The 27,954-nt window shown below is 53.3% G+C and overlaps 1 protein-coding gene across 2 annotated transcripts in view; it reads right to left on the reverse strand.

Annotated features, from left to right (window-relative positions):
- Nucleotides 1–7,882: 7,882 nt before the first annotated feature.
- The window catches only part of Slc9a1 (solute carrier family 9 member A1), a 57,454-nt gene continuing 37,382 nt past the window's right edge, over nt 7,883–27,954 (reverse strand). The window contains exons 2-12 of one of the 2 annotated variants that reach the window (XM_052715983.1): nt 19,963–20,423; nt 16,420–16,670; nt 15,098–15,315; nt 14,056–14,258; nt 12,549–12,638; nt 12,070–12,140; nt 11,784–11,957; nt 11,540–11,654; nt 11,298–11,399; nt 10,541–10,613; nt 7,883–9,626 (exon numbers count right to left, since the gene is read on the reverse strand). In XM_052715983.1, the coding sequence (XP_052571943.1) occupies nt 9,283–9,626; nt 10,541–10,613; nt 11,298–11,399; nt 11,540–11,654; nt 11,784–11,957; nt 12,070–12,140; nt 12,549–12,638; nt 14,056–14,258; nt 15,098–15,315; nt 16,420–16,670; nt 19,963–20,423 (2,102 nt within the window). In that variant the 3' untranslated portion in view covers nt 7,883–9,282. The remainder of the gene's footprint in view (nt 9,627–10,540; nt 10,614–11,297; nt 11,400–11,539; nt 11,655–11,783; nt 11,958–12,069; nt 12,141–12,548; nt 12,639–14,055; nt 14,259–15,097; nt 15,316–16,419; nt 16,671–19,962; nt 20,424–27,954) is intronic. The other variant, XM_052715984.1, reaches the window with a different exon arrangement.

Below are 27,954 nucleotides of genomic sequence, written 5' to 3' on the forward strand. Positions count from 1 at the left end.
GGAAAAAGACGTGCGTTAAGAAGGAGTGATGGTGTGGAAGAGGGCTGGAGAGATGGCTCAGTGGTTAGTGCTTGCTGCTCTTCCTGAGGACCCAAATCGGTTCCCCACACCCACCTCAGGTGGTCCATAACCACCAGCAACTCCTGCTTCCAAGGATCTGACATCTTCTGTCCTCTGCAGGCAAACACACACATAGCATACAGACAGACAGACAGACACACACACACACATACACACACTTTTGGGGGCACATACAAAGATGGTTCAGTAGTTAAGAGTACTTGTTGCTCTTGCAGGAGACCAGAGTTCAAGTCTGTGGGACTTGGCAGGCTCACAAGTGCCTGTTTAACTCCAGGTCCAGGGGACTCTATGCCCTCTTCTGGTCTCTGGGGGCACATGCACACATGTGCAAATACACACACACACACACACACACACACACACACACACACACACACACACACACACACACACACACACACACACACGGAAACCCAAACCCTGAGATGGGGCCGTGTGGCTAGAACTTTGTAGACACTGCGGCTTCTTGCTGATGGCGGGCAGTTCCACCCTCGGTTCTTGAAAACTAGTCTTTCCTTGCTTAAAAATCTTCCTTCCAGTGACAGTCGGGCAGAGGTGGCGCATGCCTTTAGCACTGAGGAGGCAGAGGCAGGAGGATCTCTCAGTTCCAGGTCAGCCTGGTCTACACAGAGAAACACGGTCTCAAACAAAACAAAACAAAACAAAATACATGCAGTGACTCTGCTTGGGGCAGTGGCATCTGAAGGGGCACTGAGTTCCCCCAAGATGCAGTTCCAGCACCTGCCCCTGTCCCTGGGGACACCCTCCTATAATGAGAGTGATGCCCTAGCATAGCCCAGGAACAGTACAAGGCTCATTCTATGAGGAACATGTACACATTCAGGGAGTGGCCAAAGCTTGTGAGCTCTGCCAGAAACCTGGGTTGGATTCTGGGGGTGTTAGACTAAGGGAGACAAACTTGGGGCTTAAACAGAGCCAAATTAGTTGATGTAGGCCTCTTCACTCAGGCCTGGGCTTGTGTGGATTTGAGACTTGGTGTGGTTTGACCTGGATGAGTTGGCTATTTGGGGCCTGAAATAAGGGGAAAAAAGTGAATCACCCAGTGGCTTGGCTCAGGGTCAGTCCTGGGAGGAAGGCCTTCATGACACAGTCCCTGAAGCTCCTCCTGAAGGACCCCCAGTGTCCTTGAAATAGGAAAAAGTCCTGGCTCCGAACTGATAACAATCTTGTGTGATTTAAAACTCCACCACTGTCCCCAGGGAGGACAGAGGTCGGGTGATTTTTCCAGTTGCTGCTGTGGCCTAGACTTTGTACTGCAACAAGCCAGCATGACTCCTGGGCGGGTGTGATGGGGTGTGTCATCAACTTAGGCTTCGGAATCTCCAGGAAGGGAAGCCTCTGGACACACCCGTGAGAGATTACTGGGGTAGGCTGAACAATGGGAAGAGGCTCCACTTCCCATTGGACTAGGGTCCTGGACCGAATAAAAAGGCGGTAGCAAGGGGCTGGGGAGATGGCTCAGTGGTTATAGCTGCTTGTTACAAAAGCAAGAGGACCAGAGTTAGGATCCCCAGCACCCACGTAAATGACAGGTGGGTGTGGTGGCTCACCTGTAATTTCAGTCTTTGAATGAGGATGGGTCACTGAGATTAGCAATACTGGTGACCTCTGGGTTTGATTGAGAGACCCTGTTTCAAGATGAATGAAGTGGAAGATTCTGTTTGTTTGTTTGTTTGTAGACAGGGTTTCTCTGTGCGGGTTTGGAGCCTGACCTGGATCTCGCTCTCTAGACCAGGCTGGCCTCGAACTCACAGAGATCTGCCTGCCTCTGCCTCCTGAGTGCTGGGATTAAAGGCCACCACCACCCGGCATTGAAGTGGAAGATTCTTGACGTCAGTCTTGGGTCTTCAAACATGCATACACACACACACACACACACACACACACACACACACACACACACACGCCGCGAGTGCGCGTGTATCCACATATCCACACGAAAAGAGGAAAAAGAAATGACTTGAGCATAGGCATTCATTACTTTCTGCTTCCTGTGGAGACATTATGAGCATCTGCCTTGATTTCCCAGCCATGATGTCCGCACCCTCAAACCCAGAACCCAAATATCCCTTCCTCCCCCAAGCTGCTCTTGTCAGGGTGTTTTATCATAGCAACAAGAAAGGGACTGAGGTGGCAGATGCCTTTGACCCCTGTGGTGGCCCCCATAGGCTCATATATTGGAGTGGTTGGTTCCCAGTTGGTGGTTTAGGAAGGATTAGGAGGTGTGGCTTTGTTGGAGGAGGTGTGTCACTGGGTTGCAGAGGTCGGGGGTGGAGGTGGGGAACTTTCAAAAGCCTACACCAGATCAGGTCCTGCTCTTCTTTCTGCCATGTCCTTGTGGATAAGATGTAACCTCTCAGCTACAGCTAAAGCCCCCTGCCTGCCTGCTGCCATGCTTCCCGCCATGATGATCATGATGATCATGGACTCACCCTCTGAGACTGTAAGCAAGCCTCCAATTAAATACTTTTTTTTCTTTCTTTCTCTCTTTCTCTCTCTCTCTCTTTCTTTCTTTCTTTCCTTTCTTCCTTCCTTCCTTCCTTCCTTCCTTCCTTCCTTCCTTCCTTCCTTCCTTCCCTTTCTTTTTTTTTTTTGGAGCTGAGGATCGAACCCAGGGTCTTGTGCTTGCTAGGCAAGCGCTCTACCACTGAGCTAAATCCCCAACCCCTAAATGCTTTCTTTTGTAAGTTGCCTTGGTCATTGTTATGATATGGCACGCAGAAGGCCTTGGCGGGTTGGGCCAAGGGGCCCCGGTGGGTGAGGGAGACATGCCATGCAGATGCTGCAGTGTGGAGCGGTATCACACTATGCAGATACATGTCCACACGGAAAGTTTATTTTGGGGGGAGGGGACAGGGATTGGATGGAAGGAGAAAGGAGAGGGAGAGAGGAGGTGCACACCTCATGGGAATAGAGGGAGAGGAGAGGGCAAAGAAGAGTTTTCTCTTAAAGTGGGCTTTATGCAAGATGACATCAGGACTCTGGGCGGGTCCTCACAGTCATGGTGTCTCTTCTCAGCAATAGAACAGTGACCAAGACAGTCCCCAAATGTTTACCTCACTGTCACCTCTTGGCTCTGCCTATATTCTTTTTTTCTATCATGTGATAACTCAAGGGTCATCAAACATCATGATAAAATTCTAAACACTAGGCCAGCCCATTACCTTGCCAATGGGGTGATAATTGGGCCCAGTGAGTAGGAAGCTATAAAGGATGGGCATTCTTGGAATGTTTGCTAAGGAATTGGGCCATGAGGTGGCTGACAATCTGAGTTTGATCCTCAAGATCGACATGGTGGAAAGAGAACACCCACTCACAAGTTGTCCTCTGACCCCTACAAGCACACACACTCGTGCATGCAAAGTAAATAAAAACGTAATGCAAATTTTAAAAAAGTCAATAAAGGAAGGAGATTAAGTATCACGAAAAATTAGGGACTGCCATGTCAAAGAGGCTTCACGGGGATCCGGTGGTCCAGGGCCGGTCAAGATCTTTCCTCTAAGATGGGAGACAAGGGGCCAAACTTCACACTGCCCTCATCAAAGACAGAGGCAAAGGATGGATGGGCTTCTGTGGGACTTTGAATTTGGGATGGGTGGGGGGACGGACAATGGATACCACATCCAGGTGTGCTGCCAAAGTCATTTTCTATGAACTCCACGAGACTGTGACTTTGGGGAAGCGAGGCGCTGAAGCAGGTGTGGGCTGCAGAGGACACTGCCCAGGCAAGTGAGACGAGATCATGGCAGAAAGATGGTGGGCGGACAAGCGCCAGTGGAGACTCTGGCATTACAGACCCTCGGGGGGTTTTATTAAACCATGCCAGCAACTTGTGCCAATAACTATTCTCCATTTGAAAAGTGGCTCCTGGCTCACACTGGGCATGGTAGGAGCAGAGTGCTTGACTGTGGGACACCAAGCGACCCCTGTAACCAGAACTGGAGATTATCTGACCCATCTCATAAGATTGGACACACATGCTGGCATTCTATTATTAAGCAGCTATGAGTTCAGGTCTGGACAAGTCCAGAAAGCACAGGAAATGGCATGGGCAGGTGGTTCAAATCCCCTGGCACCCAACTTGCTGCTATCATAATCCTCCCTAGCTCACACTGGAGTTGCTGTTCCATTAACTTGAAGGAGAAGGCAGATAGGTTTGCTGTCTTTATGTATAGATATAGATATATAGTATGTATATCCATATAAAGTGATATATGTTTATTTTTCTCACCTTAAATTTTTTATATAATTTATTTTTACTTTATGTTCATTGGTGTTTTGCCTGCATGTATGTCTGTGTGAGGGAGTCACAAGTCATGGTACTGGAGTTATAGACAGGTATGAGCTGCAATGTAGGTGCTGGGAATTGAACCTGGGTCCTCTGGAAGAGCAGCCAGTGCTCCCCTCTGAGCCAACTCTTCATGTGGATGCTGGGAATCCGAACACAACAGAGGGCAACTTATTAGAAAGTCCACTCTCTTCTCCCACCATATGCGCCCTAAGGATCAGACTCAAGTCATCAGGCTTGGTGACAAACACCCTGCCATCTCACCCGCTCTCCACTTGATTTTAAACAGGGTCTCACTATGGCTGTCCTACAACCCACTCTGTAGACCAGGCTGGCCTCAAATTCACAGAGAGTCACCTGCCTCTGTCTCCCATGTGCTGGGATTAAAGGAGTGTGCCACTAGGAATTGCTCCTACACTTTATTTTGGGGGCAGGGACTTTCAAGGAGCAGAGCTTGCTGATTCAGCTAGAATGACTGGCTGGCCAGCCTCTGGGCTTCTGTCTCCACCTCCCCAGTGCTGAGATTACAGCGGCACACCTCTAGGCTAGTTCTTTATGCAAAACTGGGCGTGGGAACACAAGTTCACACAAGCAGAAGACTTTAAAAATAGGGAGATTAGGGGCTGGGAAGAGAACCATCGCCCTAGGGGTAGCAGCTCCTTGCTGTTGGGAGGTTGACACCACTTTCTTTGTGAAGGAGCAATTATCGCCTCAGGGTCTAAGTGCATACTGATGACCCCAGGGTCTAAGTGCATACTAATGACGCCACTTGCATTCCCACCTGGTTGCTTTCACCAGGACCGAATTTCTGGATTCTACAGAATGCCTCTCATTGTCTACCTACTGCCATTTGATGTACACCATCAGCAGTACTGACGGGACAGAACACTGCAAGCTGGGAGACTTCACCCTAAGTTTGGGCCTCTGATGGGCAATGATGCAGCACATGCTTCAAAAGAGCCAGTATACGGTACCTCTGTTCTCGAAGCCCAGCTTCACAAGCATGGGGAATAAGGAATTCTATGTAGGAGGGTCTCTAAGTTACCTCCTGGAGGGATTCCTGTCTTCAGTCCCTTGACTTGTGGTCATGCTGAACTCTATGTGGCTCAGTCAACGGCAGGAGGAGGGTCAAGTGCACCGGCTATAGGATAATTAGTCTGGGTTATCAGGACACTAAATTTTACTATACAATGGGGGGTGGGCAGAAAGACTGGCTGGAATCATCGGGTTCACCAGAGGCCTCCCAGTACTCCTGGGACCCTTAGCTGTGGGGGCCCAGGGAACCCAACAAACATCACAGCAGTGCCAAGGGCAAACACACAGGGAAAGAGACACAACAGTCACAGGTCCCTCCTCCCAACCTTCCAGCTCTAGAATTGGATATTATTGCTATTCTTGAGACAGGGGAGGCTAGGGAGCCCCAGGGAGGACTCAAAGAATCCTCCTACTTCAGCCCACCAGGTAAAAACCCCAGTCAGCCATGGCATCACCCATGGTAAGAACAGAAACTCCAGACATGGTGGCACATGCTTTAATCCCAACACTCAAGAGGCTGAGGCGCAGGAATACACACTGAGACTCTCCCTGTATCTGAAGTAATGAGGGAAGTGCCATCGAAGGTCTCCTGTGACCAGCCATAAAACGAAGGCTGCTCAAGTTTTCTGTTTTTGTGTTCTATTGTCCCAAGGAGCCCCAATGACGAAACTTTATACGTTTCTGTGTGTAACATTAGGTGTTTTCCTCAATCCCTCTCCACTTTAATTTTGAGACAGGGTCTCTCTCTAAACCTGAAGCACACCAGGGTGGCTGGCCATCGGGCTCCAGGGATAATCCCCCCACCCAACCCACTGTCAAACTGACTTTTTACATGTATACTGGGGGTCTAAACTTGGTCCCTATGCTGTCTGGCAAGCTCTTTAACCACTGAGCCATACTCCCAGCCAATTATTTTAGTGTCTCCCTCTATAGTTTAGGCTGCCTCAAACTTATGGCAGTCCTCCTGCCTCGGCCTCTTGAGTATTGGGATTATTGGGATTCGAGGTGTGAGTCACTATACTCAGTTTCTGAGGATTAATGTTTCAAGTTAATCCCTAAGTAGGACTGAAGGATGACGAGGATGCAGTGTTGCCAAGATTTTGTTTCCTGTGTTGAGGATGAAGCTGTTTCCCCCACCCTTAGTTAAAGAAAAATTGACATAAAAATCTTTCTTAGTGTTGTTGGTTTTTTTAAGACAGGGTTTCTGTGTAGCTCTGTCTGTCCCTGAACTCTCTGTAGACCAGGCTGGCCTCAAACTCATATCCACCTGCCTCTGCCTCCTGAGTGCTGGTACTAAAGGTGTGTGCCACCACCGCCTGTGAGATTTATATTTTTACGTATGTATATGTGTACGCCGGTGTGAGTTGATGGGCACCATGTGTGTGCAGTGGCCAGAGGGGTTGGATCCTCTGGAGCATCCACGGGCAGCTGTGCTGTTATCTGTGGCCACAGCACAGCCCTGGCTGGACAGCAGCTTCCACAACCACAGTTCTTTTCTCACCTTCAGCTCTAGAACCTTTTACTGTTGTTATCCTTGAGACAGGGTGTGGCCATGGAGTCCCAGGTTGGCCTCAAGGAATCCTCCTACTTCTGCTCCCTCCTGGGGGCAGGCAGAGTGGGGGGGGGGGGGGGCAGGAGGTCATGTTTTCCTAAAGTGAGATCTATTGGGCCTCATCCCTGATGGGTATCCATAACGCTGCCAGCACCTTCTGAGTGTTACAGCTGTTCCCTGGTAGGACATCAATACAGGAATGCAGTGTGGTCCTTTCCTATAATCCTTTTGGCATGGCCTGCTTCAGACATCTTAAGTCAGCTCTGAATCTAGGTCCCAGGCTGGGCAGAGCCTCTTGGCCAGCACAGGTTCCTCTGTGCTGAGACCTCACTGCCCTCTGGTGGTCAGCTACTGGAAATGCAGCTCAGTTCCCAGCTCTGCATTACACACAATCCTTAGGTCCAACAGGGTACAGCCTCTATTTCCCAGGTGAGAACACAGGGCTTCAGAGACTCTGTACTGCCCTTAGATCCCAACCATAAACTACAAGGTCCCGTCCATCCGTCCGTCCGTCCCGTCTGTTCCTCTGAGCCAGACACACTGCTTTTATCAAGCCGAGCAAACAGACTCACTAAGGAAGAGTAAGAACACTCACAAGAGTAGGAGGAATTCCAGCGGAGAAACGCCCCCCACTGGCCTTCCTCAGGCCTGCATGTCTCCCAGGTGTCAGTTCCGGGGTACCAGCAGGAGTCTCCTTGACAATGCCCTGCTGACACACCAGGGCTTTCCAGCTGTGTGAGCACCAAGCTGAGGCCCTGAGTGCAGACATGCTACCCCACCTCACCGTATCTCCAGCACCTGGCCCACAGTACCAACCCCACTGGCAGCTGATGGTGGCAGTGTTTCTGTGCCAGTCTTTGAGCCTAGTTCCTCTGGTGCCCTCCTTCCCAGGAAGCAGCCCTGACTCTTATAAAAAACTCACATTGATTTATTAGAATATGAAAAAGGTTCAGTTTCTTCTGTACAGGCGGCAGAGCGGCGGCAGCTGTGGTGGCTTTGTACATGGTTGTCGCTGTCACCTTGCATGGCAACTCCTGCCCTAAACAGCACTTGCATGGAGAGGAGACAGCTGGGCCAAGCACCCGTGGCCCCATCCCCTGGGAGGGACCCCTCTGACTACTGCACAATCCTGGGGAGGGAGTGCTTGGGGGTTGGGCAGATGCCCATTGGCTTGGCCAGCCATGAGGGCAGAAGGGAGTATGTGCTTGTGAGCAAAGGCCTCTGGGGTCCAGTACTGTCTACTCCAGCAGCCCTGGCCAGGACAGGAGACCCTGGGGGAAGCCTATGCCCAGGCTGGGCTTCACTGCAGGCTGGGTATGCAGGTGGTCTGGATAAGGGGTGGTGGTGGAACAGGCCAACAGAAGTAAAGGCAGACCCTCGAGCAAGGTGGGTGCTAGGAGGCCCTTGCTCATGTTGGGCCACATCTCAACCAGTGCTGTGGGCAATAGAGCCCGGCAGGCAGAGGTTCGATCTAGGGAAGGGGAGGTGTTAGACAGCATGAAGGAAGGAGGGGGTAGGGGGTGAGTTCTGACTGGTGTGGGGGTCTCAAAGGGTCTAAAAACAGGAGTGCCTCTGTGCAAACAGAACCGTACTTACGTGGAGGTGCGAATAAACCAAATGTAAAAAGGTGGCATTTTCTGGAGCCTCGGACAGTCCCTCCCATGTCGCAGCCCCAGAAAGGCCCAGTGGTCCTCATCACCCAAGTCCCGCCACTGTTCCATCACCCAGTTCCCAGCAGGGAGCTCAGAGGTGCCCTCAGCCTGCAGCTCTGAGTGAGGGCAGCTCAGGTAGCTGGCCAGGGGGGCCATGGCTGGCAGGAGTAGTGTGGGTCTGCCATGGGTCACCCATCTGTCTCCCAGCCACATGCCTGCTGTCCTCAGATACGGGAGGGCCTGGTCAAGGCCAAGGAAGGTTCAGCTCCCTCCTTTCCTGGCAGGACCACAGTGGAACCAGTGGCTCTTTGGTTATAAGTGATGATCAAAGATGGAAAATTGGTCTGGATGAGGAGGGGGCTGCGGGAAGGGAGGGCCTCGTGGAGCCCTGGTTCCTGTATGGGAGAGCCTGGATCTCGAGATGGGGCGGGGCCTGCCTCAGCAGCCCAGCTGTTCTGCCTAGTGGATTGGGCAGGCAGTACTGGTGGGAGAGGACACTTCCCAGGAGGCAGGGGCGAGCCGTGCTGCAGCGGGGGGGTTGTGGACCCAGCTGCCATGCGTGGGAAGGGGGCAGGGCCGATCCAGGTCAGGAGGCAAGGGAGCTCCCAGCCCCCACTCTGTGGGAGAGTCCATGGACACCCACGGGCCTGGCTCTAATGGCCTCTGGGGATGAAAGGCTCCCCCTCCCCAGGCTCAGGGTGGGGGCCTGGGTCACTGAGGCAGCGCTGTATTCTCTGGGAGCTGGGGCTGTCACTTGGTCCAGGGGTGAAGACGTCGTCGGTGCCCGGGGATGAGGGCTCCTTGCTCCGCATCATAATCACGCCATCCTCATCCTCGTCTTCCTCCTCCCGAGTCACCCTTGTTGGATCCCGGTTTAGCCCCAGGACCTTGCCCTTCAAATCCTCATTAACCAGGTCCACAGACTCAGGCGACTGTGGGGAGGCTGGGTCGATGGTGATAACGGGCAAATCTGCCTTAGGCTCATAGGCCAGTGGATCTGTGGATTGAAAGGAAAGGACAGACGGTTCTGCCCTGAGCCCTGCTCAGGATGTGCCACACCTCCAGGGCCCCTTCAGCCTCTACTAGCGGCTCTCAGATCTTCCCATGAATGCAACCACGTCTATGGGCCTCACAACTTTGTCCACATGGGCCAAGTGACCCCCTGCTACCAGCTGCTCTTCTATCAGATGGTTGCTTTCCTTGGATCAGGGGTTCCCACTGGTGTCCCACAGGTTAAGAAATAGAGCTTTTCCCAGCACTCTGGAGGCAGAGCCAGGCGGATCTCTGTGAGTTCGAGGCCAGCCTGGACTACCAAGTGAGTTCCAGGAAAGGCGCAAAGCTACACAGAGAAACCCTGTCTCGAAAAACCAAAAAAAAAAAAAAAAAAAAAGAAATAGAGCTTTGGGCTGGAGAGATGGCTCCGAGCTTAAGAGCACTGGTTGCTCTTCCAGAGGACCAGGGTTCAATTCTCAGCACCCACATGGCGGCTCATAACTGTCTATGACTCCAGTTCCAGGGGATCTGACACCCTCACACCAATGCACATAAAATAAAGTTAAATAAATTTTAAAAAAACAAAGAAAGAAATAGGGCCTTTCCCTGAGTCATGAGCTGTAGGCCTAGGCCTGTCCCTGTTCTCTTCATGGACTAGTGACTTCTGCCTCCCTGTCAGGTGCTCCGTTGTGGCTCCATGGCAGTCCTCATCCTGAGTGCCACGGGCAGCACCTTGGTGCCCGGGTTCGACAGCAGAGCTATGCTGCCCTCTCTGTGAACACCCAGCCCCTTGTGACGTGGACATAACTCAGTGTTTGAGAAGTGGTCGTGATGGGGAAGGCCCGTCTTGCCCTGTGACACTGAGGCCTGTCCCTGGCACAAAACACCCAGCCTGAGGGCCCCTCCTTAGCCCTTTACCTGAGCCTATGCGGGCCCGCGACATGGTGGGTGAGTCCAGCTTGTGGGCCGGGACCGTCAGGTAGTTGCTGATCTGACAGAGAGAGGACAGGGTGAGTGTGGCAGTGGGCTGGCAGAAGTACTCTGGAGGACACTGGGGCAGTGGTTCCTCAATGGGCTCCCATTGCCTGTGCCAGCACCCACACTGACGTGAGCAGACTCAAACAGATCTACTTTGTGCTAGCCTTGTCTCCAGCCCACATCTGACCCCAAGATTCTAGATTAAAAAAAAAAAAAATAGAACAATAGCAATAAAAAAACTTGGACTGGCATGCCTACCTAAATCCTGTACGGCCCCAGGCACTGCAAACCCAATACATCACAACTGAGCTCAGCTCCTTACCTTTCAACAAGCCTTGTTCCCTCTTGGGTACTCTGTGACCTCTACCACCCCCTTCAGATTCCTTTTCCACCCCAGTGGCCCCACCTCAAACTAGTAACCCAGTCACTCAGTCTTGCTAGCTCCATTTCCCAGTGTCCCTTGTGTTCACGTCTTTCTCTCTCTCCCTGCCACCCCCACCCTTTCCCCACATCACTCCTCAGGGGATGAGGCCCAAAGCCTCACACCATTAATAAACCTCACGATCTGTTGTCTGTGTCTGAAGTAGGTGCATGCCCTCAGCGGAGCTCGGCAGAGCCTGAGGTGCCCTGTGGTGAGAGGCAGGAGGAGGAACCAGCCTCCAGCATGTGAGGAAGGCAGGCCCGGCCTGACACGCACCTTCTGCTCCAGCTGCCGGGCCTTCTGCCTCCGGAGCAGCATCTGGTTCCAGGCTTCCTCGTAGGGGTCGGCCACCAGCGTGTGTCTGTTGTAGGACCGCAGCTGAGGGAGGAAGCACCATCAGGGAGAGAAGGACTCAGAAGCTGGGCTGGAAGGCCAGGGCCAGGGAGGCTCTGGGTGTGTGGGAGGTGGGAGCAGGGCAGGGGATACAGAACAGGTGCCAGGCTTGGGCAGGACCTCACCCGCTGCCGGGTCTTCTGCAGGTTGCTCCTCAAGATTTTGCGGATCTCCTCCTCCTTGTCCTTGGACAGCGCCGGCAAGATGCGATCTGAAGTCACGGACTTGGGGTGGATGTTCCTGGGACAACAGAACACAGGTTAGGTCTCCATTCTGGCAGTGGGAGCGTAGCCCCGGTGGCCACCCCGGGCTAGGGCTGGGGAGCTAACGTGGGTGCAGATGCTGCCCAGGCTGGCCAGTGGCACTCACTGCATGGAGACGGTCGAGACAGCGGAAGGGATCTTGCCCATGCCTCCACTTTCCACCAGCTCAATGGCCTGCTTCATCTCCATCTTGTGGTAGAAGGCAATGAGCTGGGGCTCTTTGGAGCGCTCACCGGCTATCAGACACTTCTTCACATACTTCTTATTGAACCGGTTGAGCCTGTGGGAGGAGGGAGGCAGGTGGGGCTAGCTCCTAGACATGAGAAGATGTCCAGGCCCCCAAGGACCCTGAACTGTCCTCCCCCCCTCCTGCCCACCAGACCTTCACCTACTTGTCCTTCCAGTGATGGTGGCCATAGTGACCACAGATGTCCTCGATGCCTGTCAGAAGGTGGTCCAGGAACTGAAATGGGCCCAGGGCCAGGTCAAGCCTTACTACTGGGTTCCTTCCCTACCCGACCCTCCTTTACCCCAACTATGGGTCTGCTTAGCTGGCCCTGTAGTTCCAGGAGTAGCCAGGAGGTGGCGCCTTCCCCTTACTCATCCCGAAGCCCAGGCCACACACTGGTGAGCACCTCCTCTCTGAACCCACTTGCGTGGCTTCAAGCAGAGGCAGGGATGGTGTAACAGCCTCTAGGGCTCCCAACTGCTCACACCACACTTTCCCTTCAGCTAGAGCTTGGCAGGGGGCCCGGGGGCTGAGAGACTGAGACCTAGCACTGGGATGAGGGAAGGCGGGCTTAAGGCCCAGCTGGGCTCCAGCTCCTGCAGCCTTCTCCTGCAACCCAAGGCCCAGCCCAGCCCCCAGTACCTGTGTGTGGATCTCCTCGTTGATGGAACGCTTTGTTTCTTGCTTTTTCTTCACAGCCAACAGGTCTACCAGGGGCCGAATGGTCATGCCCTGGAGGGCAAGTGAGTATCAGATATCCTGGCTCTGCCACCCGGCAAGAAGGCTGAGGAACCTCCCTTCTTCCTGAGGGCCTCCTAGGCAAAGAGCACCTCCCCTTTGAGGTCCTCCATCCCCCAGGACTGGGGGGCTGATAACTCTCTACCTCAGTGTGTGAACAAAGGCAGGTCTCTAAAGCCCACCTCTTCCTGGAGTCAGCAGTCAGAGGTCTGACAGCTCAACTCCCCCAACAAGCCTCACTGCCCATCTAGCTGGGGCCTGGGTTCAGTGCGGGCTCCACCACAGATCTGCTCTGCAGCCCAAGGAGTCCTGCCCTGCAGACAGAGAACTACCTCTGCCCTGCCTCCCTCACAGGCTCTACGTGTTCACTAGTACTTGTGCTACAATACCTGCAATATCCCTGAAAGATGGCTCCTTAAAATGTTCCCATTTTACAGATGAGGGAACCGACAGTAGAGAGGCTGAGTGATTTCCTAAGGCCAGAAGCAGCAGACCCAGAGTCAGGCTGGCTCAAGGGAGTCAGCACCAGGCCACCTTCAGTGAAAGCGGGCTTGGAAACCCACCAAACAGGCTCAACAGCAAAGTCAAGATAAAGCAGTGTTTTTGAGGACGGAACAGAGCAAGAGGCCAAAGAGGAGCTCGTTCCTGTAAAAGGACAGAAACTGCACCCCACTCCAAGAGGGCTCTCCATATCTTTTTCTCATGAAAAAGCAAAGGTGTGTCCATCTGGCACTCTGTGAGGACTAGTGCCCAGGAAAGACAGAGGATGGAAGAGAAATGGACGCCCAACAGAGTTTCTCACCTGTTCCAGGTCAGTCAGCTATGGGAGAGTAGTGTGCAACATCCCACACGGGCCTCCCTTGGGGAGGGTGGCTAGAGACAGGGGTGGAGCTCTGCTAAGCCTGGGTCATTTAAATGCTCAGAAGTCACTGGCCCGCAGGCTTGAAGGACTCTTGGGATCATATAGCCCAGTCTCCTCACTTCACCAATGGGGACGGAGACACAGGCAGGTGCGTCTCCCCAAGAAACACAGCTAGTGAAGCATTAGGCTCAGTCCGGGCCTCAGGCTTCCTGGCTCAAAAGATGGTCCAGCTGCCTGTGCTGTGCTGCTGGAGACGACAAACCCTGAACCACTAGGCAGTCAGGTCTCAGGCCTGCCAGCTGCCCAGTCACGTCAGTGGCTCTGCCCACGTCACACCAGTGGCTCCTAATGACGTAGGGCAGCACTGCAGCACTCTGGTCACTTCACATGCTAATCACTGACTTCACAATGTCACATTACCACAACTGAGGACTGAGGCCACCAAAGCCATGCGGCAAGTCAACGACAGGGTACCCACAGCCCTTTTCCTCTTTCCACCAGAAGAGTGAGGCTCCCCAAGGCAGGGGCGCGCCCGGCCAGGCCCAGCACCTGCACGAAGACGGTGAAGAAGATGACGGTGATGATGGCCGTGAGGAACAGGTCACACATGGGGAAGTGCTTCTTGTCCAGGAGGTAGCCCAGGGAGAAGGCGATGGCGCCTCGCAGGCCCCCGTAGGCGATGATGAACTGGTCCTTGGGGGTCAGCTTGACAATGCGGAACTTGTTGATGAACCAGGTCAGGCCCAGCACACCTGCCAGCGAGCAGGCAGAGGGGAGGTCAGGTTGTCCGCGAGCCCCTCCACTAAGCCCACCTCCCTCCCTCCCTTCCTGGGTCCCTCCCCCCAGGACCTCAGTGGGCCTTTAAAGAGTTCCTCAACCTGCACCTGTTCTGAAGATATCCCAGAGGCCTTCAGAGGCTCCAGGTCAAGGGATGGGAGGAGACAACAGAATGGTAATGTGCTGTTACTTATTAAAACAGCGGAGCAGGAAGGAGACAATGGTCCTGTTACCTCTCTTTTCTATATACTGGGAATTGTCCCTAATAAACCATAATTCAGTGCAGGCTGTGAGGAGGGGTGCAGAAGAGTGCTTGGTCTGCGTGCATGAGGCCCTCGGTTTGATCCCCAGCATCACAAAACACACACACAAAACCTGCTTGCCAACAATAAAAATCCCACCTGTAATCCCAGCACTCATGAGGCTGAGGCAGAAGGATTACCAGGAGGTCTAGGCTAGCCTGGTCTACATAGTAAGATCTTGTCTCAAACAAACAAATATAAAAAACTCCAAACAAAAACCTAAAAAATGTAGAGAGGGACGGGGAAGACACCCACAGCCCATTCCCTTACATACTGTACCATAGAACACAACCCAGCTAGCACTGTGTGTCATACACATTAGACACATTAGAGCCCAGATCTTATACACCTCACCACACACACATACCACAGTCCAGCTCGTAGAAACACCAACACACATCCACACCCCACAACCTAGCCTCACACTGTATGGACGTCGCCCCTCCTCAGCCTGGCTCCTTCACGCGGGGCGCATACACACATGTCTCCCTTGGCCTGGGTCTGGCCCTTACCCAGTACCCGGGCGATGAGGCAGAAAAGCAGGGTGCTGATGACAAACGTCCAGTTCCACTGGTGGGAGCCGGCCACGGTGGAGACTCCGAGGAAGATGAAGATGAGGGTCTCGCTGACGCTGCTCCACATCTTTAGGAAGTACTTGATGGTGGTGTGTGACTTGTGGGAGATGTTGGCCTCCACGTAGGGGCGCATCACTACTCCCGAGGCGATGAGTCTTGGGGTGAGGAAGAAGAGGGTTCAGGCGTGAGCTGCACCCACTATGAACAGGCTGACCACCCACCTGCTCACCAGGCAACTCGGAAGGACCAGATACCCACTGTGTCTCCTTGACACACAGGGCCAGGGAATTCTTGTATTTTGCAGACAAGAGACGGGACTTTTAGAAAAATAAGGTCACCTCCATTGTCCAGCTGAGGTGACTCAGTGCAAGAGACTAAAGTCTGTGCAATTCCAAGGTCTTGGCCTTTTCCCCAAGGCCACACTGCATCTGCCCAATGACAGCTAGGGACAGACTCTCTGGTCTCTCGGGTTTCCCTCCATGTACGATGCTGCCAACGCACAGGGTCCCCTTAGATCAGGGGTTCTCAGCCTTCCTAATGCTGTGACCCTTTAATACAGTTGTTCCTCATGTTGTGGTGACCCCCAACCATGAAATTATTTTCACTGAACTTCATAACTGTGATTCTGCTACTGCTATGAACTGTAATGTAAAAATCTGTGTTTTCTGACGGTCTTAGGTGACCCCTGTGAAAAGGTCACCACCCACAGGTTGGGAAGCACTGCTCTAGGGACCTTTGCAGGCTTCTTCCCTACTACCCAGAATCCCCCAGTTTAGACTGGCCTCTTTACTTCTGTTCTCCTTTTCCTCACTGACTTGTGTCCCATGGCCCACTTCAAACTCAGCAGAGAGCTCAGGGCTTTTCTACTCAGGCGGGGTAACACGCTGGTTAGCTCTTTCCAGGGAGCCTGGGCCAGCTTCCAACTAGTCATTCACTTTGGGAAAAAGGGAGGGAGTGGCAGGACTGAGACCTTCCTAGGGAGCACGGAGATTCTGCCTCCTGGGCCTGAGACTAGCCCTAACACAGGTTGCTTTTGCCTCATCTGCTTTCAGACAACCTTCGGATTCCTGAATCCCAGAGTCTACTGGAGCGTTCCTATGGGCAGCCTCTGATGACCCGGACCACTCCAGGGGACACCGGGGAAGTCTGGAGTCCAGAGTCCAGGGGCTGGGAGCTCCTTGGCGACCACACAGATCTGGGGATGTCACGCCAAGGAGCTTCCCCTACCGAGTCTGTCAACCCGCCACGCCCCGACTCACGCCATGATTCCTGACAGATGGAAGAGCTCGGCCGACAGGTAAGCCATGTAGCTGTAGAGGAAGACGAACAGCGGCTCGATGACCCGGATGTGGGAGGTGAATCGCGAGGTGAAGGCTGCGATGACGCCGTAGACCACGCCCACAAACACCCCACCGAGGCTCACTACGAAGAAGCTCAGGAAGCCGAGGAAGATGTCCGAGATGCCCACATATTCATAGTTGGCAAACTCCTCAAAGAGGTGATAGAGGACCTGGAGAGGGCAGGCAGGCTGGTGGGCAGGAGGGCAAGGCCCTGGTCCCATGTCCCACGGCTCCCTGGTTATCCCACCCATGCTCATCTCATCCCTCCACGATCCCCAGCCACGAATACAGCCTATCTGGCGGCAGGAAACCCTAGTGCTGAGCATGTGCAGAACCTGGGCTGGGGACCTTCTTTTGGAGGCCCGCAGCACACCCTGCTGGTAACGAACATAAACTCTAAAGCTAGGCAGCCAAGCTACCATCCTTTGTACACACGGCCAATGACCTAGTCTTCTGTGCTTCAGTTTTCCACCGGTGGGAGCAAGTGGAGCGAGCGCCCATGTCACAGGGCTGTCACAGAATTAAGTTAGGAAAGTGCTCAGCAGGATACTCCCTGTGGTGCCACCACTACCACTGAGTCTACTTATCTCTGTTTGAGCGTGTATAAACCGAGGCCTTTCTGGATTCTCTCTCCGTTAGTTAGCACGAAGCAGGACGTTTACAGCAAACCTGTTAACCTCTGACAACGCATGGGGCCAGGTCATCTGGGACCCACCAAGTGGGACGGACAAATCTCCATTTAAACAAGCTGCCCAGGGAGCTGCAATGAACAGCCAAGCTCAGGCGCTGTGGAGCCGGAGGCCCGACAGTTTCCCAGCCCTGGAACAGTCTACAAATGCTCGTCACATACCAACCATCTTTATTGGTATGCAGGCCAAGGATCCCTATCTCCTTGCTAGAGGGAGGCTCAGATATATCAACTAACATGCCAGGGGGGCCTGCCAAGGGGCAGGACTGGGCCCAGAACTTGCTCCCTCATTATGGGTTTTGTTCTGAGGGACTGACATGGTGGTTCCCCAGTCTACTCAAGTCCAGCCCTAGACAGCTCTGCCGGGAACCAGATGGGGAATTTCCAGGCCTGGAGGAAGGGGAGGTGGACAGGAGAAGGTGACAGGACAGAGACCCGATGCCAGGCAGCTCAGGTGCAGCATCACTGTCTTGGAAATATGGTGTTCACACCTGTACCAAGCTCTAGAAAAGGCCCAACTTGGGCCTGGCAGGAAGGCTAGATGCTGGGCACTGGCTGGGCTCCAGGGCTGCCTGGAGGACCACGCCTATCTGGGAGGCAGGATGGGCCTCAGCAGCAGGTGTGCTCCGCCCTAGGCTAACGCCACTCCTGGCCTGGGGTGCTCATGAGTGCTCAAGTCTACCACATGGGCCACTGGAACAGTAGAGGCCAGGTCTTCCTTTCTAGCCTGGAGCTATGACCAGTGGTATGAAAAGCAGAAAAGAGAATATGGTGTAGGCCTGTGTGGGTGTGTGTGGAGTGTCATGTGACTCCAGCAGCATCACTCATCAGCTAGTGGAGCCTCTTAACGCCTCCATTTCTTCATGTGGTAACACTCGGATAAGAATGCCACTGTCCTGGTTGTTTTTTGCTATCTTTACCCAAGCTAGAGCTACCTGGGAAGAAGGCCTTCAGTTGAGAAAAGGCCTCGATCAGACGGCCTGGAGCCAATGCTATGGGGCTTTTTTTTTTTTTAATTAAAAGGCAGATGAGGGAGGACCAGCTCACTGTGGATGGCACCACCTCTGGGCAGGTGGTCCTGGGTTGTACAGGAAAGCAAGCTGAGCAAGCCAACAAGCAGCACTCTTCCACAGTTTCTGCTTCAGTTCCAACCTCCAGGTTCCTGCCTGGAGTTCCTGTCCTGACTTCCCTCGGTGATGGGACGTGACCTGACTGTAAGCTGAAATAAACCCTTTCATCCTCAGATTATGGTACTTGATCACAGCAATAGAAACCCTAACGAAGACAGCCAGAGTCACTCTGCAAACCAGGTAAGGCGAGATGCATTCACACCGGAACACCTAATGCTGGCCACACGGTCACCACGGTCACCACTGTCAGGACATGCGTAGACCCTACACACCAGATCTGAGCTATCAACTTGATGCAAGCATGCCTTTGTTTCCAGTGGTGCCAACATGGATTCACAGCCAGACTCAGTTGGGGAGGGTTCAACTAGGTACTGACTGGCTTCAGACACACATTAATAAGCAGAATTCCTATAGGAATCCCAGGAAAAGGACAGGCTAGCTTCTGTGTGTCCTGCACGAGCTGAGGCTCGTGCGTAACCCTTGGCTGGGGCTGCTGCTACAAGAGACCAAGATGGAGCACTGAATGATCAGGCTAGACTCGCGGCATGAGAAGCGGCGAGGGGCACAGGAGGAGGCTGAGGCTGAGGCTGGTAAGCAAGAGTCTGTTTCTATGGAGGTGTCGCCTCCAAAGGGGCTGGAGACGGACGGCAGAGTGCGTGCCAGCAGGACTGGGCATGGACCTCTGTGTCTTCGTGTTTTTCTGTGCGTGCAGACCCTTTCTTAGGAGCCCAGTTTTGGAGGGGACAGAATGCGAGTGCACACATCTGCTTCCTGAGGAAACTGGCTGATAGACATGCACAGACACACACAGTTCTGCCAGGTGCAGGTCCTCGCCTGGCCCGAGGCAGACAACACTACTACTCTGTCAACGGAGAGGCCTGGAAGAGGAAGAATCTCTTGCTGAGAGTCACGTAAGACAAAAGTAGTCAACCCAGACCTACTAAATTCACTTATCACGTTCTACAGGTTTGGGGGAGCAGATTCCTTCTCATTTCCTTTGCCCCAAACCCTGCACATACAAAATTCTTTTTTTTTTTTTTTTGGTTTTTCGAGACAGGGTTTCTCTGTGCAGCTTTGCGCCTTTCCTGGAGCTCACTCTGTAGACCAGGCTGGCCTCGAACTCACAGAGATCCGCCTGGCTCTGCCTCCTGAGTGCTGGGATTAAAGGCGTGCGCCACCACCGCCTGGCCTACACATACCAAATTCTTAAATGGCCAACACAAGAGCTAAAAGGCTCCTTGGAGATGAAATGGGCTGTGAGGAAAAGAAGGCAGAGAGGTTCAGTGATTGGGCAAGACAGCAACAAAATGCAAGCTGGCCAGGGAGCAAATGGCCTGCTAGGCCAAGAGCTCAGGTCCTGGAGGGCAACAGGCTGGGACAAGCACACTGCCTCACATCTCAGCTTCGCCACATTCTAGCAAGTTGTCTAACTTCCGTGGGCTGTTCCTGGTTCTGAAAGACAAGAACAGCACATCTCTCCCCAGGCTGTCCTGAAGAGTAAGAGAGGGAATCCACATTCCAGTGCTCAGAGCAGTGCCTGACACGCAAGCATGGAGGGACACTGGCCATCTATCCCATCATCGGTGGAAGGGTAAGGCGTGGCTTGTGCCCCGTGTGCGTGGGGTGTGGCCCCTGCCCCCTCACCACAGTGACGGCATCATTGAGCAGGGACTCCCCGAAGACGAGGATGTGGAGCAGCTCGTTGATGTGGATCTCCTCGAAGACAGCGAGCACGGCCACGGGGTCCACGGCTGAGATGATGCTGCCGAAGAGCAGGGTGTCTAGCAGGCCAATGTTGTTGATCTGCTCACCGCCCACCAGGCACACGGCGTACAGGAGGCCACCCAGGAAGAAAGCGTTCCACAGTGTGCCCACCACGGCAAAGATCAGGATGGTGCCCAGGTTCTCCGTGAACTGCCGCAGTGGCAGGAAGTAGCCCGCATCCAGGATGATGGGCGGCAGCAGGAAGAGGAAGAAGACGTCTGACTGCAGGAAGGGGGGCGTCTCGCCAACACCCTTGATCAGGCCCCCCACCAGCAGCCCCACCACGATCAGCAGGCAGCTCTCCGGGACGATGCTCGAGATGGTGGGGATCACATGGAAACCTGTGAAGGGCGAGAGAACGGGAGGCCGTGGGCTTTTCAGGGGAGCCAGAAGAACAGGAGGTTGGGGACAGGACTGGGGACCAGGAGAGCATCTGGCGAGAGGTGCACAGACTTGGTCTCAGAAGGCCGCTCTGTTAACTCTCTGAGCCTCGGCTTCCTTGCCTGTAAAACGGAAGGGATAATACCAGCTTCACAGGGCTGTGGCATAAAATAAATGATTTTTAAAATTTACATTTATTTGATATGTGTGCGTGTGCATGCATATACATGTGAGCATGCACCATGGCACGTGGTTGGAGGCCAGAGGACAACTGTGGGAGTTGGTTCTCTCCTTCTATCATGTGGGTCCTGGGGGATTGAACTCAGGTCCTCAGGCTTGGCAGCAAGCACCTTTACCTTCTGAGCCACTTTGGGCCGATGTTTTCACAGAACATTCCCCAACTGTCTCTGTCACTGTCATAAACTGTTGGAAAGCAGCCGCTCTATACACCTCTAGCAGACAGAAATTAAACTGATGACCAAAGAATCCAAGGCATCACGCTATTCCTGAGCCCATGGCAGCTCTTCAGGCACAAGTTCGGGGAGGCTGACTTACGTCCCATGCAGGGAAGAAGAATCGAATGATTCTGTCTCGGGGAAGGCGGTGAGCTCCATACCATGGAGGTGTGTAAGTCACAGTTGACAATGAATGGTGTTAAAGTGGAGCCGGCAGAGAGACAGGACATTCTAAGAGCATCAGTGCCAGGAGCAATGTGAGGACAACAGGGCTGGGTCTGCAAACCTGCAGAGCACATGCAGAGACCTCCAATCCCAGACTGGCAGGCAGCAGACGGCTGGACATAAACGAGGCATGCTTTTCCGGACCCCAGGTGGCTGCTCCAGACAAGATCCCAAGAGGTCAAAAGCCATCAGTCAGTTTTGGCAAGTGAAGTGAAATCTCTTTGTCACCCTACCCTGCCTTTAGCTCAATCCCATCCACTCTAAAGACAGGGCAACAGAGGCTGAAAACGTAAAGGAACTTGCCCAAAGCCAGAGTAAGTCATAGCAGAACCACAAGGGAACCCAGATCTGATGCCAGCCCCCAGCCAACTCCACAGTTCTGAAATTTAAGTTCCCCTAGCCTCCCTCCCCATGAAGCCATCCTGACACCCACCAACCATTTCCCTAGTGGGGTTGGCCACCAGCAGCATGCCGTTCTCTGTCACGGACCATGCTGAGGCTCCAGATCCAGGCTCTGGGGAGCCCAGGTTTGGTTACAGAGCCCATGTTCTTCCCTATGAGCTCTTTGGTTTGGTTTTGCAGTAGGAAGGTGGGTGAAGACCTGGGCACCCAGATGCAATGTTGGGTACTCGGACCCCAAAGCCAGCTCAGTCAAGAGACAGTGAACCCTGTGCTCAAGAACGATGCTCCCTCCTCTTCTCTACCTAGCAAGCTCTGAGCTGGCAAATTCCATAGTAGGTGCTGACTTGAAAACACCCACGATCCTCAAGGACCTGCCTGGCCAGATCTTTGCCTTCATTATCTCCCATTGGGAAGGAAGGACAATTCTCCCGAAAGCAAAGCCCTCCTACGTTCAGGTGCTGACCCAGGCAACGCCAGTACCACCACAGCCCCATACAATGCCAAGCTCCCCGGAGACACTGAAAACATGCTAGGGAAAAACGTCTCCATCTTAGGGTAGGAAGGAACCTCAAAGCCACCTGTACATGTTCCTGACTTCAGAAGTCACCTTGTGCGCTGAAAAGCTGTCTAGGCTGGAGTCGACCAGTAACACCCAGTGCTCAGCTGCCAGTCCATCTCTTGTCCCATTCTCCTCCCCGGTCCCTAATATTCAAATTCTTTGCAGTTTCCCCAAATGAGCCGTTCTCTTTCTCCGGGAGATAGGCCCCACTGTGTGACTGGTTAAGTGCATCTGCCCGCTCCCCCACCTCCAGGTCCTTCCTGAGCATCCTGTCTGCTCAGGGCACAACAGGACTCTCGCTGGGCCTCCTTCTCACACAACCTTCGATCGCCCTTTGTTCCTGGCACCCACAGGGACCAGGCAACCAGCTCAAGAGTGGAGCCAGGGCCACAGCTCCTTACCCAGAGACCTGCACTGCCCTGAAAGGGGACTGTAGGACCTGCCACACCGTGAATCCTGAATGGTTCTCAGTCCTCCACGTTTTAAAGGGTTAGTAACAGGAGGAAGCTGACAGAACCTTTAGGAGGCAGGATCTAGTGAGAGATTTTTTAGGTCACTGGGAGTGTGTCCTTGAAGGGGAGGAAGTGAGGGCCCCGCCGAGGTTCTCTCCTTGCTCCTTGGTTCATGAGTGAAGCATTTTGGTCCACCACATGCTGCCCCCACAATGTGCTGCCTCACCACAGACCCAAAGCAAGAGGGTCATTCAGTCTCAGGACTAAAAGCTCCAAGACTGGAGCAGGGCAATGGCTTGGTGGGTAAGAGTTTAAAATTCTCTTTAAATAGGTATTTAGTCATAGGAAAGTGAGTCAACTGAGTTTAGGGGAACAGAATTTTGTTTTGTTTAGTTTTTGTTTTTTTTTGAGACAGGGTTTCTCTGTGTAGTTTTGGTGCCTGTCCTGGATCTCGCTCTGTAGACCAGGCTGGCCTCGAACTCACAAAGATCCACCTGGCTCTGCCTCCCAAGTGCTGGGATTAAAGGCGTGTACCACTGCCACTGGGCCTGGAATAGAATTCTTATAATCTTATAATGGGCCAGAAAGCAGCTTCCCAAGATCAAGAGTGCAGCTCTAGGGACTGGTAAGATGGCTCAGTGGTAAAGGTGCTTGCTGCCAAGCCTGATGACCTGAGTTTGATCCCTGAGTGCAACACAGTGGAGAGAACTAATTCTTAAAAGCTGTCCTCTGATCCTCACAGGCAGGCTATAGCACATATGTGAGCACACATGTGAGCACACATGTACACACATAAATAAATGCTTTAAAAAGTGCCCCCCCCCAAAAAAAAAGAGTCCAGCTCCCACCAGCTGGCCTTCCTTGAGTGTCCTGGGTCCTGCTCTATAGCGTTAGCAACAACAGCTGCCTTAGGAGAGGACAGAATTGAAAGAGACAACCCAGAGTAAACAGAAGACAGCATCCACCTCCACCTATCAGAAAGGCTGGGAAAACGCCTCTTGTCCTGTGTTCTCCTGCCTGGAGCGAGTGTGTGAGTGAAGCAGGCCAGGGGCGGTAACAAGGAGGATGTTTGCTGTTCCTGAGGGGCTCCCTCAAGCCAGCACCGTGCTGGAAGCACATGCCCTCGCCCGAGGACAGGAACAGCTGGGTAGTGCTGCTATGCTGCACAGGGCAAACCTGGGCTCTGCAAGGAAGGACTCTGCTCCAGCACAGGTGTCTCGAACCTGGGGTAAAGAGCTCTCAGCCATTTGCTAGAGTGTCAATATTTTCCCTGCTGGGCCCTGGGGACCTTTGTGAGAAGCTCGGGGATGGCCATGCTAGCTGTTCTGGGATGGGTCCTCTATGGCAGGTGAACAGCTGGGGTTCCTACAGATGAGAAGCTGGTGCTCTGAGAGGCAGGATGACCCTCGCAGGCCACTCCTGGGTCTGGGGTCTCTTGAGCAGGGAACAATATGCTTTCTTCTACTGAAGACAGCTCCCAGGATAGCCGGGCTTCAGTCATGTCCCTGGCATCCTTCCCCTCCCATTTCCCGTAGTCTTCTTTTGGTCCTGCTTCCGAGTATTCTGCAGTGGGGCTCCAGACCTGAGGGGCCTCTAGGCTGAGCCCAGGCTGCAAGAAAGGACTGGGTCTCTTCCCTCTTGGCTTCTTGCCTGCAGAGGGCAGCACGTTACTGGAAAGTGCTTGGGGGAGGGGCAGTGTCTGTCAGGAGGAGGAGACTCCTTGGGGAAAGGAGCACGCCTGCCTGGGGTCTGTCCTCGCTTGTCCCTCTCCCAAGGCCTTGATTCCAACTGTCCCCACCCTGTATCACCCAAGAATCCTCAAACACGGGACTGGCTGACACCTGCAGTGAAAAGGGCAATAAATAGACGGGGTCTCTGCTGTGGAGACAAAGGGCCCCGCACTGAGGCAAGGGTCCAAGAAAAAGGCTCCTCCAGACTCAAACTATGGCAGCGGTGACTGAGCTCCGATGGAATTCGGGTAGGGCAGACACAGTTAGAAACAGATCTAGAGACAAGGGAGCTAGAATGGACCTCAGACAGCATTTAATTCTCCATTATTCGGTCACTCAGAGAGACCAAGTGACCTGTCGATAGCCACAGAACCAGTTCCACAAGAGCTGTGTGTGGCAAAACCAGTGAGGCCCGTCTGCCCCACAGCGTCCCCTCCAGGCATCCTGTCCACCCAGAGCTGAGGCAAAAAGGTGTGGAATTCCACATCCTCAGCCTTACACAAACTCTTGAATGCAGCCCCAGGTTGGCCTCCCTGTGAGAAGTGGCTGTGGGACAGGAGGGTGTTCATTCCTTCCCGTTGAAGCGGTAGTCTGAACATGTGTGTACACAAACGCATACTGACAGAATGTCACTAGATTTTGGATTGGCTGGGGATTCTCAGGGCTCCTGCAGCTGTTCTGCCCTACACCATGAAAACATTTTATTCACATTTCTCAGGCTGTCCCCATCTGCTTGGGTGGGCACAGTGGAGCAGGCAGGGCTGTCCCATGCTACCCGCGGTTGCTAGGGTGACCACATGTTCCTGGTTCAGCTTGTCCCAGGCCTCCTTGGCCTGGGAAGTTAGAGGGGAAGGCTGGGAAGAGGGGTCTCTGAGGCCTGCCGGTGTCAGATCACCAAGGGCCAGGCGGCAGACTGGGTGGGGGCTCTGTCACCCTACTTCCAGGCCTGAAGGCTGCTCTGGAGCTGCAGCTCAGCCAGTGCCCAAGGGATTTCTCCTCACTGCACAGTGACTCGATTTCTTCAAGTCCCTCTTCAACCGCCCCAGCAGCTGTTCTCAGCACAGCAATGAGGGACGATGCCTCCCATGGAAGCTACGGTGACCACCGTTTAGAGCAGTGTGTGCTGACTATCCTGATCCCATTCGCTCCTCCATGGCGGTGAGAGGACCCAATCTTAGGATGAGGAAGCTGGGCATAGAGATTAATTAAGTAACCTGGCTTAAATTCACAAAGCCAATAACTGGGTTCACAATCTAGGCCCCGAGCCTGTTCTGAGTCATTCATACCTCACCTCTAGTTTCATTCCTAGCTGGTTTCCCAGAGGACCCACCCAGGACTAAAGAGGCCCAGTCCCCTGAAGACCAGAGGCAGCCATTTTTTTCCATGAGCCCTTCTTCCCCAGGGAAGTCCGTGCACAGTTCCTCTCTCTCACGGCCCTCTTGAAAACCATCTGCCTTTGAAGGGACCCTCCCAGTAACTATGCAGTGAGTCAGCCAGAAGGGTCTTTGCTGCCAGCTCTTAGGGTAACAGGTGGCAGCTAATCAGACATGGTTTCTCACAATGACCTCATCGGTGGGGCACAAGAAGCAAAACCAGCTCAGATTCAGGCACCGCCTCAGCAGGTTCCCAGGCAGTGCAGGGGACGGGACTGTGTGCCACCATCTCAGCAGGTTCTCAGGCAGTGCAGGGGACGGGACTGTGTGCCACCGCCTACCCATGCTGTATTCCCACAGCTAGAAAAACTGGGTCCCAATCAGGGTACAGTAACTGGCTGGCAGGGTGGCCTTGCCAAGTTACTTTATGGCTCTTGTCCTCAGTTTGCCTACCTGTACCATGCAGTGGGTAGAAGTAGATATAGTAGGAGATGATAAAGGTAAAGAATGCCAAGCAATGAGCCAGGTATGGAGTGCATTCCTATAATCCTACCTACTGAAGAACAGAGGCAGGGGGACCACAAGTTTGAGGCCTGCCTGAGCAACTCGGTGGGAACTAATCTGCAAAAGGATGAGAAAGCACCACAGAATGCTGACGTCCAATATATACTGCAACAGCTACTCTATTAATGCTTTCATCAAGGGGCCGACGAGGTGGTTCACGGGGAAAGTCTGGTGGTACACACCGGGTGACCTGAGTTGATTCCTGGAACCCAAGAAAAAGTGGAAGGAGAGTCGGGCGGGGGTGGCGCACACCTGTAATTCCAGCACTTGGGAGGCAGAGGCAGGAGGATCTCTGTGAGTTCTAGGACAGCCTGGACTATTACACAGAGAAACCCTGCCTTGAAAACCAAACAACAAAGCGGAAGGAGAGACCCCATCACACGAAGTTGTCTTCTGACCCCCACACAGGCACAGTTGCACGTGTGTCCTTTCATGTGCCCCCACCTCATGTACACACATATGATAAATAAATAATGACATAATAATGACAAAAGTAAAGCTCCCTTCAGCTGAGTATATATAAATACATTATCATGACTCACTGCTGGGCACGCACTCACTGCTGGGCTGAAAGCTCCAAGGGTGGGGACTTCTTAGGGCCGTCTGAGTCCCTGGCTCCTAGCACAGAGAAAACATGAACTACTGTGATTGATACGACTGACTTGTCAGATGTGAAGCGCAGGAAAAAGGAAGGCAGAAGGGACACTCGGAGTTCTTATGACAAAGCAGGATTTAGGGGAAAGAGTAGGCGGTGTTCCCAGAGCAGGGCTACTGAGCTGGGCTTTGAAGGCTCAGTCAACAAATGCCTAAGGAACAGGGTCTGTTTCCTATAAAGAACCTCATAAACTGGGCCTGGGGGTGCGGGGAGGGAAGGCCTGTAACGGCAGCTCTTCTAGAGTCTGGGCAGAAGGATCCCAAGGTCAAGGGCTGTCTGTGCTACCATAGCAAGTTCGAGGCCCTCCTCAGCAACTTAATAAGAGTCTGTCTGAGAACAAAAAATAAAACAGACAGGCTTAGAGTGCAGCTCAGGGGTAAAGTATTTGCCTAGCATGAGGGAGGCTAATGGAGTCAGTCCCAAACGCAGCAGCAGCAGCAGCAGCAGCAGCAGCAGCAGCAGAGCAGCAACAGAGAATGAGGAAGTAAACAGGGCTAGAGATGACACAAAGGTTAAGGGGGTACACTGCTCTTGCAGAAGACCCAAGTTCTGTTCCCAGCACCTGGGTGACTCCCAACCTCTTCTAACTCCACCTCCAAAGGATCTGATGCCCTCTTCTGGCCTCTATGGGCAAGTGTACACGCGCGCACACACACACACACTTAAAATATATAAAAAAAGAAAAAGAACAGAGTGGAGCATGGTGGCCCATCCCTTTAATCCCAGCAGAGGCAGAGGCAGGCAGATCTCTGAGTTCGAGACCAGCCTGGTCCACAGAGTGAGTTCCAGGACAGTCAGGGATACACAGAGAAACCCTGTCTTGAAAAAAAAAAATGTGAACTAAAGGCTGGAGGGAGCAGCTCAGGGTTCATGTTTGTCTAGGATAAACAAAGCCCTGGGGCTGATCTCCAGCACCTCGAGGGGAAAGGAGGGAGGGAGGGAGGGAGGGAGGGAGGGAGGGAGGGAGGGAGGGAGGGAGGGAGGGAAGGGAGGGAGAGAAGGAGCCGATGACAGTGTTCTTCGCTCAGTTGGGCGTCACACGCTCATGAGTCGTTGTACAATACACTGTCCAGCAC

This window comes from Peromyscus californicus, unplaced genomic scaffold (assembly GCF_007827085.1).
Source record: "Peromyscus californicus insignis strain IS unplaced genomic scaffold, ASM782708v3 Scaffold_5__1_contigs__length_169319896, whole genome shotgun sequence".
In the NCBI taxonomy this organism is placed as follows: Eukaryota; Metazoa; Chordata; class Mammalia; order Rodentia; family Cricetidae; genus Peromyscus; species Peromyscus californicus.